This window comes from Lissotriton vulgaris, chromosome 4_1, assembly GCF_964263255.1.
Source record: "Lissotriton vulgaris chromosome 4_1, aLisVul1.2, whole genome shotgun sequence".
In the NCBI taxonomy this organism is placed as follows: Eukaryota; Metazoa; Chordata; class Amphibia; order Caudata; family Salamandridae; genus Lissotriton; species Lissotriton vulgaris.
The window spans coordinates 237,092,938-237,111,871 of record NC_141691.1 but is presented as its reverse complement, the minus strand read 5'-3'; the positions used below and the strand labels follow the sequence as shown (position 1 = coordinate 237,111,871).

Sequence of the window (18,934 nt, the reverse complement as noted above, 5' to 3'; positions counted from 1 at the left end):
TGCCATTAATTATCTAGTGCATCAACCATTCATACATGCAACATAAATACGAAGTGGCAATTCTCATGACTGCCAGATATTCACAGTATCCAGTGATTAGCAGGCATGTCCAACTCCCTTTCAGAAAAAAGGGAAAGAGAACTCAGTTCTTTGTATTCATACTACTTGTATATGAATATTCCCTGACTACTACCTTTTTATTCCCATTTTAGATGTTTTGGGGCCAATTCACAAAGGCATGCAAGAGAACATCAATGCATGTTACAGGACTACTACTGTACGTACTCCAGAACGCCTCCGTGAAACCCCAAGTCACTGATACCCATATCCTCCATCTGTCAATCTTGTGAAGGCTGTTAAAATGATTGCTCAATTGGACACCCAGGACAGCAGTGCATACTTCAGTCTAACAACATAGGAAGTATGACTCAGTGAGCGGAAAAGTAGCACCAATGTTTTCCCTGCCGCCATCCATCAATAGATCGAGGGAGGGACAAGACTACACCTACCTATTGGCTCCCACCACCCTGGTGACGGGTGCATGGTGACCTAATGACGTCAGCAGGCTTCTCCCCCTCCACTCATGCGATTGGTGGGACTACCTGTCAGTAGATGGGCCCTGAAGAGCCCACCCTCTAAAATGCAAGGTTTATTTTGCCACCCCTGAATGGTGCTAAATTAAAAATGTATGCATCTATATGGGTGTTGGCAACGTAAACATGTTTCTAAAGAAACTCCTGCCTGATTTGCACATTCTTCTATTCATTCCCTCCACCTGCACAGAAAAGATAAGAAGTGGAGGCCAGTGCAGGGCCCAGATATGTATAGTTGTCTATGCTCCCTTTTGTGTCTATGCTCCTCACCCTTTCTCCTAGCACTATGGACATTTATGTTTGTGCAGTGTACATCAAACTCCGGCAAATGATCTTTAGGAATTGGCTAAGCTTAAAATAAAACAAGTTTGCTCTCCTGAAATGAATGCAATAGAGATCTAAGTTGAAAATATATTTTTGCGAATCCAGGTCAAATGTCTTTGTGGTTATATTGCTAGGAATTATAGCTTGCTTATTTGAACGTGTTTACTATCTTTTTACATCGGTTTGTTGCATATTACTACGAGTTAGGTGTTATTCCTTTGAACTATGCTTGTCATTATATATAGAAACTGGCTGATGATCACTTTAAAAACGAGAATGTGGACAGTGTGTGCGTAATGTAATTATAAATTCGTTCTTTTAGAGTTTTTATAGACTTGTTTAGAATCATTTCACAATGTGCTTTCTTGTGCAAACTTTGCTTCTTAACGGCTTTATGCATAATTGCAAGATGGCTTGAAATGATAGAGAGCAGAACAATAAATGTTTTGATGACATGCCATACACATAGAAGAGAATGCATGCTTTGAATTACAAGTCCATACTAGCTTTACTAACATATCCGTAAAGACTGAGTGTTGAGGTTGATCAAAATAGAATAAAATACTGAAGAAGCCGATTTGTCAAAAAATGGGGACTACCTTAGGGAAGCACTAAGGATATTAAAAACAGATGGAAAGGGAGTAACTATAATTGCGATATCCAAATATTTACCTGGGATGTGGATGACCCGTGCCCATAGATTGAGTAACCAGTAATTTATGTATTGGATGCGAAAGGACGCTCACAAAGGGAATATATTTTAATTAGTTTTTCAAATTTAGGCCTACTGTACATTGACCCAGGATGTTTAATATTTTATTGTGCTCTTTTAAATCAGTTTTTTAAATTAACTTATTGTACTATTGTATTTAATGACGGAGCAATTATGGACTTATTTTTCTTTTTGTTTTGTGTAACTTTGTCATCTAATGAGGATGGAATGTTAGATATTATTGTTTTAAATGTATGTCTTTTATGATCATGTATCGAATAAAGACTTTCGAATCGAATAAAATACTCACCCAAAGTTGGTCATCCTGGTCTGCTAAGCTTTTTTTAACAAAAGCTCCATAATAGGTAGCAATGTTTCTGTGGTGGGAATATTTCTTTAACATATTTATTTCCAGCTTGATTTCTTCCTCTTCCTCCTACAAAAAGTAAAGATTAAAACAATTAACCTTGATTTCAAGCACATGGCCTCCATGAAGAACATGTTTATGGGTTGCAAAAGCGAATGCATTCACAAGGTTACAGAGAAATTATTTGTCAATATGAACCATCTATGTTTTCGTCTCTGGGGATTGTAAAATTGTTAGCATGTTGTTCCCGTTGTTATTTATCTAGCGCACAATATGGCATAAATATGGCATTGCAGCATTTCCAAATGGTTTCATACTTTCCATGGCAGACTGGAGAATGACTAGTGTTGGACTTGGCCCTGTCAGCAGGGTCATGCCCAGATTCTGCCTTCGCCCTATTATTTCATGTACACGTTTTTGTTGTCTCTTAGGACTCAGGAGACTTTGATTCAGGGTAAATTGCTTAACCTCCCTTAGCCTTCGCATGTAAAGCACTCCAATGCCCTTGGGCCAGGTTTGCGCTATAAAACTACAAAACAAACACAGACGGCTGTTGTACACTTTTAGTTTTCATGGATTTTATTTGTATAATACCCTAGAATTCGGAAATGTACTCAAAACGCAGGAGGACACCTACATAGCTAGGTGATCAACTTTTCCAACTCAGGCACTCTAAACCAGGCACTCGGAGTGCCAGTGGGGAAACACATCCTTGGATTTCTAAATGTGATATGTAAAAGTACAACTGTTAGACTTTAATACTGCATGTGCTGTAATAATTCTATTCCCACACTATTTTTACAATACTGTAAGTAGTATAAAAACCACTACCATTGTGAAACATGTTCTGTCCACTTTGCTTGCGAGGCCCTGCAGCTGGCCCTGTGTCTGTACCCTGCACCTTACTCTTGCTGCAGCAACAGTATTTTGGTACAACTCGCACAGATACTACTGCTCCTGAAATGCAATTTCTGGTGCACATTAAGTGTGTGCAACTGGAGCCAGAGGTACTTCTACTATTGTACTATTATTCTGTTTTTCAACCAAAAAACCTCTGCTAACCATATTGGGCTCATTCACCTGACCCTTGGAAAATAGCAGAAGGTGTGAAAGACCCACAGCCAAATACCCGATACCTGCTGGAGGATATTGCTACAATGGGACAGTCAAAATATTCACACAGCCCATGGTCTTTACAGAAAACGCCACGGCCGGGGAGGACAACATTGGCCGAGAAAAAACCAACTTGTGGCACAGAGTAAGTTAGAAACCAGGCTATTGTAAGCCCTGTTTTGCTGCACTACCCTTGAGAATTGTTATTGTTACTGGAATTTAGCATGTGAGTGGACATACCTGAAAACAAAGCTGAGCTCGTCATGAGCATGAAAGGGGTTAAGATGATCCTACTTTTGAGCAGACACAGAGGAAAATGTCTGGATGGAACAACAACATAGCAGTGCATATTTAAAAAGAATTGTTATAGGAAATGTCACCCCAGAACCACACATCGTATGGTTGTGCAAGGTTCCTCACTGTCTCCACACCTTTTAATTTGTATCTCCTTACTCAGTCTCCCTTATTCAGTCCTTGGGGGAAGGCAAGATGTGAATCTTCAACCATGCAGATGACCTGCAACTGATTTTCACCATTGATACTACCCCCGCCTCTATCTTACATTTTCAGACCACTATGATATACATCTGCATTTGGATGAATAACAACCATTTCAAATTAAATCCTGATAAAACAGAGCTGATCCTAACTGGTGGCTCTCGAAACCCTTGGATCTCTAATTTCTGGCAAGCAGAGTTGGGAGTTCCCCCACTTCCTTCTTCCTCACCCAGGAGCCTTGGTGGCACAATCAATAGGGACCTCTCTATGAAAACCCAGATCGGAACAGTAGTCTCTACCTGCTTTTTCCAGCTCTGTATGATCAGGAAAATCAGTAGATTCCTTACAACGGAAACTGTTATCCAAGTTATTCTGTCCCGGGTAATCTCACACCTTGACTACGCCAAATCCATTTACTTTGGGCTTCTAGGGTAGCTGAATGATAAGACTGCAACTAGTGCAAAATCAAGCAGCTAACCCTATCTACCACCAGGCAAGAAGGAAGCACGTCACTCCCTTTATGAGAAAAGTACACTTCCAGCAACCCAATGCTGTGCATTTAAGGTTGTATGCCTGATATTTAAATCACTCCATGGCACATGCCCGGAATTTATTACCAATTTCATCCAAAGGTACGTTCCTGTCCGGGCCCTTAGGTCCTCCAACCAGTCCCTGTTAGTCATTCCCACCTTCAAGCGAAAAAGAACTGGTGGATCCAGCTTTGCGGTATTGCCCCCTACTTTTGGAATGTACTCACTTCCAACATTAGACCTTCTTCATGCTACTCTTATTTCAGAAGACAATTAAAAACATTGCTGTTCTCTCAGGCCTACAAACCACGCCAACTAAAAAGCACTCCCTCCAAGTTTACAGCTACAACCAACTATGATCCCAAACTGGAAATTTATAGCAAAATGCCAGATAGTGGAGGAAAACAGAATCAAACGAGTGTGGGAAAGCTGAACGTGGACACTACCTTAACCCGGACCTCAACCGGCCTACTGATCTGACAAGAGCACAGCAACATGGATAGGACAGATACAACAGGAATGTCCTGTATTATGGCTTATAATGCAGCAGAGGTGCAACTAGACTCAACTCTTTGGGGGAGGGGCTTACACTTTAAACAGTGAAGCTGGAACAATCTTTAGAACCAGAGAGAACATTACCTCTGGTGGCTCCTTTCACTGTTGTAGTACACTGCATACTACAAGACCTTTCTGAGGAATATGTGGTCAAAGAGGCATTTTAAAGCACAACAGACTCCTCACATCAGTGAGAGCAAAACATCCCTTACACTATTTAAGGGTTTTCCTGAAAAAGCTTTAACAGAAATGGATGGTAAATGTTACATCTTAATAGTCTTTGAGCCAACAAACTGTTTAACGTTGAAAATTTCAAGTTTTTTGTCTGGGGCTAGTTCAATTTGTCTTAATCTCTAAAAATCTTCATTTAAGATATTTAGTTATACTCCCCAAAATAATGTTTCAGAAAATTGATTGCAAAAGGTGCAGTATAAAAATATTTATTAAGTTATTGTTTTGTACATACTCCTTTTCCCAGCACACAATATCTATACATTGTTTGCATGCTAAAATGTTAGTGCAGGAGACAGCTCTCTTGATAAAAGGAGAAAAATCCTCCATGTCCATGCTTAATTAAGGTTTGAATGTTGAAGCTGTACTCCTTAGTACTACATGAAAAAGCCTTAGTTCAATCTCCAATCATAGATTAATGGTTTTGACTGGCTTGGTCACATTTATAGTCTGAAATGAAATCCGCATTTGGAAAGATGTTGGCAAGAATAACACGAGAATCATAGAAACTCAACAGAAAGTGAAAATGTCCATGGGGCCCTCACAGCACACATTGACCTCAATCAGGGGTAACCATTATTAGAAACTGCTACAACTGGTATTTCATTGGTCATCCCTGGGACTATCCTTGCTAACCATGGTCTCATGGAAACAGTAGAAGGGTATGAGAGTAAACATAGGTCTGCAATTCCTGTTTTCTTTCTTTACTTGCAGTTTGTTGCCTCCAGGTAACTTCTACATTATAAACAAGAGGGTCTTGAAAGGCTAAGAATAGGTCAATGGGTCAACCATGTGATGTGATTTGTGGTCAAATGACGGGTGATGTCACTTCCACTACCACTAGAATTTTACTTATGTGGTGCACATAATTGATACCCAAACGAGACCCATACTTAAGAATACTAGTAACAGAAACATTTATAAATATATATTCAGTTTGTTACAGTATTTGGCAACGGTGCATGAAGATTAACTAGTACAACCTAAAGTCTGTGGATTTTTAACATGTGGTTCAGCATTCCTGTGTCTGGAAAGGACTCATTAATTAAGACATCTTGGGCGCAGAGAAGGAATGCTTAGTGGCAGCATAATAAAGTACTTCCAAAAAGAATGGTACAGACATCAGAATGACTTCTAAAAGGAGTGATCGCGCTAAATCAGAAACATTGAAAACAGTTTGGATAAATCAGAATAATCATAGTGATTGAAAAAGACTAACTTGCTAACATACTAGTGTTTACTGGGTTGCCCTAAACAGAAGTTGATTTGAGAAGTTGGTCTTGCAAATGTATTCCCATGGACCGAAACGCGAAGGCTTCTCAGAATAGAGGAGTACAATGGTATAGTAGCATCTTTTAAGAAATTCTATCCACACTATTTGGATTGATTCAGAGGGTGAACTGTTTACCTCATGTGTGTACTGGAATGCCTCATAGTTTGATTGCTTATAAATATGTAGCAACCACTTGGTTCTTAGTATGGGTAGGAAGGAATGAATAACTAAATGTATAATGTTGTCTTTTTTTGATGTTTATGTAAATGGTCAAATTTACCCCCTATTTTGTTTGATGTATCTCATTTGTTGATAAAAAAGAGAACAATTAAAAGAATTTTTGAAATATTCCAATTGATCTTGGAGGTGGTATGTGTAGAAAATGCAGGCAAGTTAATATGAAGGGACAATATACCGAAGAGTAGGATTTAATTTGTATGTGTCCTACTGAAAATTGTGTTGTATCAATTCCTCTGCATCCCTCCCTTTGTGTGTAGTTAGATACTTTTTGCCCAGATGTGGGAGGAGGATTAGGGCAAACCCTGTTGCTGTTTAAACACCCCCATTCAGCCATGGCACCCAGATAAATACAATTGCTCGAGGAAGGCTCATGAGAGGCATGACTATAGCCATTGTGCAGGAGCCGGGTGCTGTATTGCCTCCATGGAGCTCTCTCTGACATGCCTTAGTAAGTCTTGAACTGTATACAATTATTTGTACTCTGCCACGACCTGATTCTTCTCAGTGTCACTTTGAACTATAACAAAAACATTTTTCCAGGGCAATAACATTAATCTGCTTCCCTCTCCTGTCACTCATCATTTCTTCCTTCCCAACCTGTTGGTTAGATGACTAAAACTGATTAACTATAAAGTAATATGCAATGCCTTCGCCTCCTCCCCCCGAGTGCAGAAGGACCATGCACTCATTACCAGCAGATTGGACTACAGCAACACCCTCTACACCGGTATCAACAAAGCTCTTCTACACAAACTCCAAACCATCCAGAACGTCAAAGCCAGACTCGTCCTCGGGACTCCGCGCCATGAGCAAAGGACCCAACACCCACGAGGCCTCCACTGGCTCCCCGTCGAGAAGAGGGTCACCTTCAAACTCCTCACCTACACCTACAAATCCCTCCACAACATCGGACCCAAGTACCTCAACTAGAGAGTATTCTTCCACGTACCGAAGAGGAACCTCCGCTCCGCTGACCTCACCCTGGCAGAGGTCCCCTGCATCCACAGAAACAGAACCGGTGGGAGAGCCTTCTCCTACATCGCAGCCAAAATCTGGAACGAGCTCCCTGTGAACATCAGATGCTCCCCGACCCTGCACACGTTCAGGAAGGACCTCAAGACCTGGCTCTTCGACAGATCCAGAGCCGCCAACCCCTTCACCCCCCGGTGCCTTGAGATCCTCACGGGTGAGTATCGCGCTATATAAACCCCTGATTGATTGATTGATTGATTGATTGATTGAATATTGTTCTTACCAGTAAAATGCTAATGTCTTGGGGCATATCTACTCTAGCCAAACCTCTCCTTCCTCATTTCCTCTGCCTTGTGTCCTGCATTCTTTTATCCATATCCCTCTTTTCTATCTCTTACTTCACACAACTTCCAGGTGACCCTTAAGGGCCTTAAACAACTATACAAATATGGAACATATCTTCCTACGCTGAAAACATGCTATTTAATCTTCGGATCAATGGCCCAAGGATGAATGTAATAACATCACATCAAGTGTATGCAGAATTCCTGACTGACTAGGCAATAATGTGCTGAATTTGAACAATAAGTGTAGGTTATTCTTTTGGGTCCTGAAGTACTTATTTTTGTACTCTGTCCGCAAATGCCAAATATATGGTAGCTCTCATCAAATGTTAGAACAGTGTTAAAAACTTGAGACTAATCTTGATTAGGGCAATACACTTTATAGAGGTCTCAAATTCATAAGCTATAGCCTGTTCAAAACGCTGTTGAATGAATGATTTTTGCACTGAAGGAGGGGCAAATCCTAACAGATTAAAGCATAGTAGGTCCTTCAGTACACTAGACGGTACACAGTCAAAGTGCTAAAGACAGTTACAGCCCAAATGCAGCTGGGCTCAAAGGGAGCAAGAAGACTGGAGCAGAAAAATCCAAGTGATAGCAGATGGTAAGTGCTCTAGAACCAGCACACGTTCCTCACTGTGGGCAAGGACTGGAACTATATTTTGAAGATATAAAAGACCAGGAAGTTGTTGCAGTCCAATATGCATAAGCCTGCCTAGAGTACAAACTTCAGAACAATCCATGGAGCCAGCAGCATGCAGCCACACACAAGTACTACGCCATGATGATCTCCACAAGGAGTCAGCAGGGTCCTAGGCATAAGACCAAAAGTATGGGAAACAAACTGCAGCAGGAAGACATTGAATTCGAGATGATGTAAATATGTTGCCAGCTATCAGTGTTGCACAGTCATCCTACAAAAATGTATGCAGTCTGCAATAATGCTGCCCAACAATCTCCAAATAGGCACAGTGAAATGTGATGCTGCAAGTGGAAAAGCACGTGCTGATGTCAGCACAGTACAGCTGCAATTTGGGATCATATTCCTTAGTTGTGTGTAAGGGTGCCACCTCTACATTGAATTACACCACTACCAAGCCCTGATTCTGAACAAAGAACACCTCCAGCAGGCTATCAGCAACAACATGGTGGGATAGTGTAGAGGTAGCGAAAGCCAGGTCCGCTCTCTACTTGTGTGCCAGAAGAGGAGAAATCTTCAAAACAACACTGATTCACTGCAGGTTAAAAGGACTGAGGAGCAGTGTTGGTCTGGCCATGCGTGCCGTCTGTGAGATGGGCCATGGTGAAAAGTGTGTGCCCATTTTTGGGTCATGTGGACTATGATGGGACCAAATATCTGGCTCAAACACTGGCTTTTTCCAGACAGCCCATCTGGCAATGCCAGAGTGCCCAATAGACCAATCCAGTACCACAGAGGAACAGCAAGTCCACTCACTGCTATCAGCAGTCTACCCTGCAGTGATGCAGCAGCCAACAAACTCCTCCTCTTCCATCACTCTTCCTCCATGCACAATGGCTTATAATCAACATAGCCATACTGCAATCGTACAATTGCCTCATCAATTTTTGTAAATGTTACATATATTGAAGACGTATCCCTAATGTGAGTGTGCGTTGAAATAACAAACTCATTCATTGCCATTGTCCAAAAGACATGAAGCATGCAGTTCCCCAAAGAGCCAACACTATTAGGCCAAAGATATGTATATTCGTACAAAACTGACACAACATCAATTTTAAAGAGTGCAACTAAACACACACAAAGTGAATGGCCAAGGAAATAAGCACATTCATAAAAAAACACAATGGGGCCTACTCACAAAAATAAATGTCTTCATAAATGGACGTTATGGTCAAATTTATCTTACTTATGCCTCCCAAGATTTCTCAAAGGAATTCCTGGCAGCCATGGTCCCTTTTATGGATGTGAAGAGTGTGGAGATCTCTGCATCTATAAATCACTCTCACAGTTTGAATTTAGAGTGCTCCTGAACTTTCCAAGGTGTGGTTAGCCTTGGGTGTTTATGAATGGCTAAAAAACATGTTTCGTAGCATTCTAAAACTTCTGATATTTCAATACAAATTCGGAAAAGACTTATTTTTATTCCATTCAAGGGCTGATGTGTATTCCTTTCCCGGGTGGGAAGGAAAATGGATCACCTGTGAAATTGGTGGCAGTGCAGGGAAAGGGGTTGCACCACTGGGAAAACTATTTTCCACATGGAGAAAAAGATGCATTTTCACAGGAGATACCATTACCCATGTGTGGAGTTATCTACAGTGAAATCTTCATACATAGAGAATGGGATCCCAAATGGAAATCGGGAATTGTTTGAAGTCAAAGAAATGATTTGAACAAAAATAAATTGTTTTGAAGAAACGGTATCAGGATATGGAATGACATTGCATCTTACATTGAAACATTCTATCATTTTGGACTGCGCTCTTAATTCAAACACTAAAATACACAAACAGCTGGGAATAAAGGAAATAAACTATATTGCAATATCATAACTAAAAGATATTTTTTTGTAAGAAAAAGTCCCGGCATCCTGGATGCACTCTTAATTGTTTGGTTGATATTTAAAACATTTATAAACTTGTCTTGATCCATTGACAGCAAGATTTCCGACCACTGAATATGCTCTTGGTACTTCCTTGCTGTTTAGATTGAACATACTGGGAACACGTTTAAATTAAAGTCTGCATTAGGTACACACAGTTTGCGACTGTTAGACAAAATCGCAAAAACTAAATGCATCAAGAGACTCGCTGACATCGTTAAACATCCTCCTAAAATGAAATAATAAACTGGAGCCACCGTATCACACATCTTTTTTGTAGCATGGTACAGCAAATACAAAACGACCATTTAAACGGCAATAAAAAAATAAACCAAGTTCCAAGCATTAAAAAAAAATCTGGAAACATTCATGCACCAAAGAGCTGCGAGATAACCGTGACAGGTCTTCATTCCTGTAACATTATACAACCAGTTCAAATCACCGTTTCGGTCGGTTTTACAACCGTAATAAAAACAAAAGTCGCACCGAATCACTTCAACACCAGATGAAAACCACAAAGCTGCGTGATTTGTCTGGACATGTTACTACCATCGCTTCTGCATCCTTATCTTTATCCACGATGCCCAGGGACCGCGGCTATTTACTAGCCGAGCTTAGTAAGTTATTATCGTTCTTAACTTCTCTTCAACTGCATAGCATGCTTCCAATATCTAAAATAGCTGGAAATAGATGTCCTGTGCACTGCCTCAAAAGCACCGGGCACTCTTTAGGAAGTCGTCACTGTACAATGTAAAATTCCCATGCCTGTTGCATGACACTGCTGTGCACTTTGGCTGACCACATGATCATGCAGTGACTGACCTCAGCATCCTGCTGCTAGTTAAACTAGGGCAAAATGCAGCCTCAGCAAGAAAGAACCTCGAACAACGGCAAAAATGCAGCAGGAAAATGTACCGAGGATTTGCAGACAACATTCGCAGGACGTTCTGATCCTTCACACAATTTTGGGTTCTGCAGAACCTATAAACAATATATACGTGAACGTTTGAAAGACCCATTATTCATTTTACCAAACAACTAAATCAGCTGGAAACCAGATACAGGCAGTATTAGAACTAAAACAAACATCAAATCACAGATTGTTTGCTGGGTGTAGGAAGCAGCTACATGTGTAGCTGTATCACCAAACGGAAACAGAAGAAGAGCCAGAATGTGGAAGAGAATGCACACTATTGTACCAACTCATAAAGACGCACAAAGACCCACATGGCAAGCTGAGAACCGCAAATGAAAAGCAGTGTTTTCTCTATGGGACACACTACACTGACCCACATCAAGAACAAAGCTGAGAGTGATTTTAACTTCCAAAGCGTGCACTGCCACTCGATAGTTTGTTCAATGGCGTTGCATTGCGGATGAAAAAGAGGTTGCCAGCAAGTTGGATGCTTACACCGCATAGATGTCATATGACAGCACATGAAGAAGAGGGTACCGGCAAGAAAGATTCGTACACTTCACAGATGTTGTGAGAAGACACATGAAAAGGTGAATGTCTACACCACACAGATGTCATAATGACAACACATGAAAAAGGGGTTACCAGCAAGGTGGATGTGTACACCACACAGATGTCATAATGACAACACATGAAAAAGGGGTTACCAGCAAGGTGGATGTGTACACCACACAGATGTCATAATGACAGCACATGAAAAAGAGGGTACCAGCAAGGAGTATGCGTACACCACACAGATGTTGTAATGACAACACATGAAAAGGAGGATGTGTACACCACACAGATGTCATAATGACAGCACAAGACCAATGAGAGTACCAGCAAGGAGGATGTGTACATCACACAGATGTTGTAATGACAGAGCACACGACAATGAGGGTACCAGCAAGGAGGATGCACACACCACACAGATGTCATAATGAAAATACATGAAATGGAGGATGTGTACGCCACACAGGTGTCGTAATGACAACACATGAAAATGAGGATGTGCACACCACACAGGTGTTGTAATGACAGCACATCATAATGAGAGACCATCAAGTAGGAGGTGTACATCACACACATGTCGTAATGACTGCAAATAGTAAGGACGATGTGTACATCACACAGATGTCATAATGAAAACACATGAAAAGGAGAATGTGTACACCACACAGATGCGATAATAACAACACATGATGAAGGGGGTACCAGCAAGGAGGATGTGTACAGGGCATAGATGTCATAATGACAGTACATGAAAAGGAGGATGTGTATACCACACAGATGTCATAATAACAGCACATGAAAAGGAGGATGTGTACATCACACAGGTGTCATAATGATAGCACATATCAATAAAAGTACCATCAAGTAGGAGTTGTACACCACACAGATGTCATAATGACAACACATGAAAAGGAGGATGTGTACACCACACAGATTTAATTATGACAACACATGAAAAGGAGTATGTTTAAACCACACAGATGTCATAATGACAACACATAAAAAGGGGGGTGCCAGCAAGGAGAATGTGTACACCACACAGATGTCGTAATGACAGCACATCAAAAAGAAGGTACCAGCAAGGATGATGCGTACACCGCACAGATGTCTTAATGACAACACATGAAAAGGAGGATGTGTACACCACATAGATGTCGTAATGACAGTCCATGACAGTGAGAGTACAAGCAAGGAGGATCTGTACCCCACACAGATGTCGTAATGATAGAGCACGACAATGAAGGTACCAGCAAGGAGGATGCGCACACCACACAGGTGTCATAATGACAACACATGAAAAGGAGGATGTGTACACTGCACAGGTGTCATAATGACAGCACATGGCAATGAGAGTACCATCAAGGAGGAGGTGTACACCACAGAGATGTTGTAATGACCGCAAATAGTAAGGACGATGTGTGCACCACACAGATGTCATAATGACAACACATGAAAAGGGGGCTACCAGCAAGGAGGATGTGTACAGTGCACAGATGTTATAATGTCAGACACATTAAATGGAGGATGTGTACACCACACAGATGTCATAATGACAGCACATGAAAAGGAGGATGTGTACACCACACAGGTGTCATAATGACAGCACATGACAATGAGAGTACCATCAAGGAGGAGGTGTACACCACACAGATGTTTTAATGACCACAAATAATGAAAATAGTACAGACCCACTATAAGGAATCTATTGTCAGGGCTAAAGCTGATTTTTATGCTAAATCCATTCTGCAAACCCCCAACAGTACAAAGCACTTTTTAATATTGTTAGGAACCTATCTAGTCCAGTATGTGCAAGCAACAAGGTAGTAGCATCACAGAAACTCTGTGATGAGATCGCTGTCTTCTTTGAGAACAAAATAACAAAAATTGTCGGGAATTTTCAATCTGACGACACGGCTGGTTTAGCCGAGAAGTCTGTTTTTGAACTGCAGTCAGCTACCTCGTTGGACATCTTCCACGCCCCCTTAGAGGACTCTTTTAACCAGCTGGCTCAAAGTGTGTCCTCAGGCTCCCCTTTGGATCCTTTTCCATTTTTACTCAGTGTCAGACAGCACGCCCAGCTCATCGGGCGAGGGGGGAACCGAAGATGACGACAATGACGCTAGTGAAGGTGGCAGCGAGGTTTCATGTAATAACACTGGCACTGTTTTGCGCACTAAAAAGCCCAGGAGTAAGAGCAAGTGGCGTATTCAGCTGAAGTGGGATTACTCCGACTCACAAATATCTTACCCTCTGGAAGAAGACGGTCCCAGCCTAACTCAGTGGGATAGCTCAAAAAGCTTACAGACTGAAACAACTGAACCCTCTCTAGCCGTTATATTAGCCTCGATCAAGGAATTCCAGGAGGAGGTAAGGGCTGACAATAGCACTGCCAAGAATGCAGCCCAAAAAATGCAGGGCGGCCTAAGAAGGTTGAACAAAACTTGCACGGACATCAACGAACGGTTCAGTATGGTGGAAGCTCGAACCGAACACCTGGAAACCGAAGCTGGGGCCTTCAAACAACAGACCGAGTCCAACACCGCCTGCCTTGCAGACCTGATGCTTAAGATGGAGGAGCAGGAAAATCCTCAACGTAGGAACAACCTCCGCCTGCTTGGTATCCCGGAGAGGAAAGAGGGGGACGATCCTCGACGACTTATTGTCAAGCTAACACTTGGGCTGGGACTGGGATCGAGAAGTTCAGCGGGCACATCGCTTCCCATTTTATCAGAAATGGCAGTATAACAACGGTAACGCAACTGGAGGCCAACCAAGGGTATTTCTTGTATATTTTGGCAACTTTCTCCTTAGGCAACTAGTATAGGACCAGGCCCGTCCTAACTCGAAGAAAGGGGCCAACGGGATAAAATTTTTGCCAAACCAGACTTCTGCCATCAGACAGTGGAACGGAGATGGCGTTTAAGGCAACTGATATCTCCCTTTCAGCAACAAGGTGCCGAAGTCTACCTAATGATTCCTGCCAGGCTAAAAGCAATCTTCGATGGTGCAACCAAGGTCTTTCTTTCTGAAATAAAAGCCAGTGAGTACTTGGAGGAGGTCAAGAACAAGAAGCGCAACAAATGATCAATTCATTTGCCGTCCTCTCACCATATTACTATAACTTCACAGATTGAGTTAATGGACACAGACACCAGATTTACTTGAACTTGGCGATATGTCTTTATACAGCTAAATTTAATGCTTACTAAGGAGATGTTTCTTTCTTTCTAACTTTCTCCTTATACCTCAAACCAGCATTTATCCCACGCTGTATTTTCTTCCGGTAGGGTCACTAGCCTATTTTAGATTTAACTGTTTTTTGTTTTTCCTATTGGCGTGGCCGGGAGCCGAGGCTCATGTCTTACCACCATCACTCAGGCTTTTCCTGATTGCTCAAGTAAGGGGTGGGTGGGGGGGCTGGTAGGGTGGATTGGGTGGGGTGGGTGCACAAAGAAATCATTCAGGTGCAAAACTTTTAAAGGCATATTTACACACTTAAGTATACTTACAAGTATGAAGCATTGTGTAGAGCAAATCCAAAGGATCTGTACTTTCTACTACTTCCTTTCACTCTTTTTTCTAGATGGCTAACGTAAATTCACTGCAAATTGTCTCAGCTAATATTTGCGGCCTGAACGAGTCTTCTAAAAGGCAAAAAGTGGCCCAAGGACTACGATATCTTGGGGGAAACATCATTTGTCTACAAGAAACTCACATAGAAGGTTCACAAAAACACTTACTAGTCACTTTAGCGTCCAAAGTAGTTGGGGCCACCACACAGGGTGCTAAAACAAAGGGGGTCAGAATCATGGTCGAAAGAAGACTCCCTCCTAATAACCCCCAGAATAAATCGAGATGGGTTATTACTGAGTTACAGCTCCCCAACAATTCTTCTTTTACCCTCTGTTCAATATACGGGGGCAACGCTGACGACCCAGGGTTCTTTAACCAGGTCTCCGGTAAACTAGCACACTGGCCCACCCCCATTATTTTGTGCGGTGACCTTATTAGTCCTTTATCCTGTAACTGGGAGGTTGATAAGAAATGAAGGTATAAAGGTAGGAAACCTCTAGCTTTCCAGGCTCCAGCCAATCTCGCTCAGGCCCACGGACTGAGGGATGGCTGGGCCATCAAAAACCCCACTCAGCCTGGGTATACGTTTTTTTCGGCACCACACCGATCACTAGTCAGACTGGATTACTTTTTCAACTCAGCTTCACTTTCCAATAGTTGCTCCTTTGACATCGCACCACGTTTTATGTCTGACCATAATCCCCTTATTGTTAACATCAAGGGTCTTGGGCAATGGAAGGAGGCAACTGTAGGAAGGTACATCCTGACTATGGTTGCCCCCAACTTTTTGCCCTGTGTTTTAGCTGGTTTTGGACATAGTCGACCTGGGACCCTGCCAATCAGGACCCCAGGCCTACTGCTCTCTCTTTAAAATGGATTCCATGTACCCTAGGTGCATTTACCAATTGGTACTGGGCCACCTTATCAGACCCTGTAACTCAGGGCATAGGTGTACCCAGGGCCGCCAGGGGCTGCAGCATGTATTATGCCACCCCTGGCTGGCCTCCTAAATTTGACACAACTGGCTGCACGACAGCTGGGGCGAAGTCGTGTAATCACCCTTCGCTTTAGGTATAGTAGTTCTATATCTAACCATACAATGGACACCCGAGTTCCTATCAGTCACTCCTATGGCAGGCCTTGACAATCCTGAAGGCAGAGTGCGTGGGCTCGTGTGAACTAGGTTCTGGCCCGAGCCGAGCCCGGTTGCAGCTTGCGGAATCAAGACCCAATGGCTGTTCCATGATAACGCGTACCACATCGGTAACTTCGGTGTCGCGTTATCAAGGCATGTCGAGTAAGGTGTCGTACGAATCGGGATGCTGCCCTCTCACCAATCCTGGCGACGAGGTTAGCATTCCGCCCTTCTAGAGGGACACGACATGTACGTAACTGTGAACCCCGGTTAAAGTTAACTAAAGCCTCAGCTCCACAAAATGGATGCTGCCACCACAGACACGAGTCTGACCTCCTGCTGCTGGGAGTCCTTCCAGCGAGGAGCGCTTGGACAAAGGGTTTCCTGTCGAGGGCGGTGTTCGCACCGTCCCAGACAGGGTTTGTGTATTCTGGGTAGGTAGGGCTTTTGCGAGAAGGTGACTGCGGAGTGGCACCCCGGTGCTCACTACGCATCTGCCGGTCAGAACCAGTTCCAGGGGCGCCAGCCCTGGCCTGGGGAAAGTCCGGCAGGGGAGAAGGGTGTAACTACCCCCCTTCCTGGTCCCACCCTTAGGGCAGGACCTAGTCATGTACCCACCCCTTTCTTTAGAATAAAGGCCGGAGCGGGGACCCTTCCAAATTAGATCATCTTTGAATCAAGAATACTTTCTACGAAAGGACTTCGAGACTCTTCTCAAGATTTCTCCCTTGTGACTAAGGAGTAGTCACCCTGCATCAGCGGGCACCATCTAAGAACTCTGCGGTTTGCTGCAAGTCCTTCCTCAAGGATCCGACGGCCCAGCTCGACGAGAACCGGCTTCCCTGGCACCTCTGACCTCTACCCACGTCATCAGCTCAGCTGTGATCTGTGGGTGCGACGAGACCTCGAGGGACCGGCCATCATCAAAACCTGCACGCTCTTAACCAGCACGACCATCGAAGCAATTCTCTGGTGAGTGCTCTGGGGTCCGAGAAGCCCCGACCCTGAGCCGCTCCAGCACCGAAGTGCAGTCTCCCAGCATTTCCACGATCTGCGTGGGGCCCTTCTGCTCGCTGCTCAGCACGTTGTCTGGTCACTAGCCGCTGGCTTGTGTCCTTCCTTGACGACATCCGACAACCAACGCTGCTGGTCTGGTTGCTCCAGACCGGCCCTTGCTCCCTTTTCCGAGAGGAGCTCCCCGGACCCTCCTGGTCCCTCCAAGACGCCATCTTAGGCCCACCACGTGGCCCGAGATCTGCCAAGGCTTGTTGCCCCAATCCTGGGCCCAGCGACGCCGACAGCATCATCCTTCGTGGGACAGCTCGCACCTCCATCCTGGTCGCCGCCAACGCCTCCTGGTCCGTGAGACTGCAGAGCCTAGCGTCGCCCACTCACCTGGTCGAGGTGACGGCCAACCGGTGCCCTCCTGGTACCCTCTGACTACTGGCTAGTAGTACGAACTTGGTCCCCTCTGCTTTCAGGTGTCATCGATCTCTGTTCCAGGCTTGGATCTCTACGAACTATTCATCACTGGTCGCCGGCCAGCAACTCCTTTTCTTCCGGCTCCTGGCTCGTCAGCGAAGACCCCGACGCCTGTAAGAATTGTGCAGCCGCAGCCCTCGTGGCTAGGTAACTCAGCATTTCGGTGCCTGCATAGCCTCTTTACTCTAGGGTCCTGAGTCCCTCGCTTCCGACTTGCCTTATCGGGTCCGCCCGAGACCACTAAACTTTCCGTGTCCTCGGACACTTGTTTTAATTGTGCACTTGAAGTATTTTCCTAAGAGATTTGGTTTGTGCTTAGTACCCTGTCCTCATAAAGAGTACAGGGCTGTTGTGATTCTTAATAAATATACTGTTTATTTTCATAACACTTGTGTGGTGTCCTTTCACTGGGTGTTCAAGGGGTATGTGATGGTATTACAGCTGGCTTAACGCGCCCTCTCGAGTCTTTAGCCTTAGACTGCTCGTATCCACGCTACTAGGATAGCTGGTCTAAGGTTGACTTACAACCAATCACCATAAGGGTCGTTGGAACGATACATAGTGGTCGCTAGAATAGCGAACGCTGCATATCGGGCCAACTTCTCACAGCAACCAAATGGAGCTTTGAGAAAGTGCTGCTACACGACACTAACTACAAAGCACAAATGCAGGGATGGGTCCAGGAATGCCTGGAAATAAATATCGGCTCTGCCTCTCTAATGACTGTATGGGACATCTTAAAGGCGGGGGTCAGAGGTGAAACTCTAAGGTTCTCTGTTTGGAAAAAGAAAAAAGAAAAACTCTTGATTAGGGATTTGCAGGACAAATTAAGGACAGCAGAAATCAAACTAGCCCAACTGATTCAATCAGGACAAGATATTCAATCTGTCCAAAAAGAAGTAGTCTTTGCCAAGGCTGAGATAGGGGCTGTTTTTGCTG

At 43.6% G+C, this 18,934-nt stretch overlaps 1 protein-coding gene across 1 annotated transcript in view; it reads right to left on the bottom strand.

Annotated features, from left to right (window-relative positions):
* NRK (Nik related kinase) overlaps nt 1–18,934 on the bottom strand; it is an 895,726-nt gene that overhangs the window by 545,872 nt on the left and 330,920 nt on the right. The window contains exon 4 of the mRNA XM_086918574.1: nt 1,940–2,065. Within this exon, the coding sequence (XP_086774700.1) occupies nt 1,940–2,065 (126 nt within the window). The remainder of the gene's footprint in view (nt 1–1,939; nt 2,066–18,934) is intronic.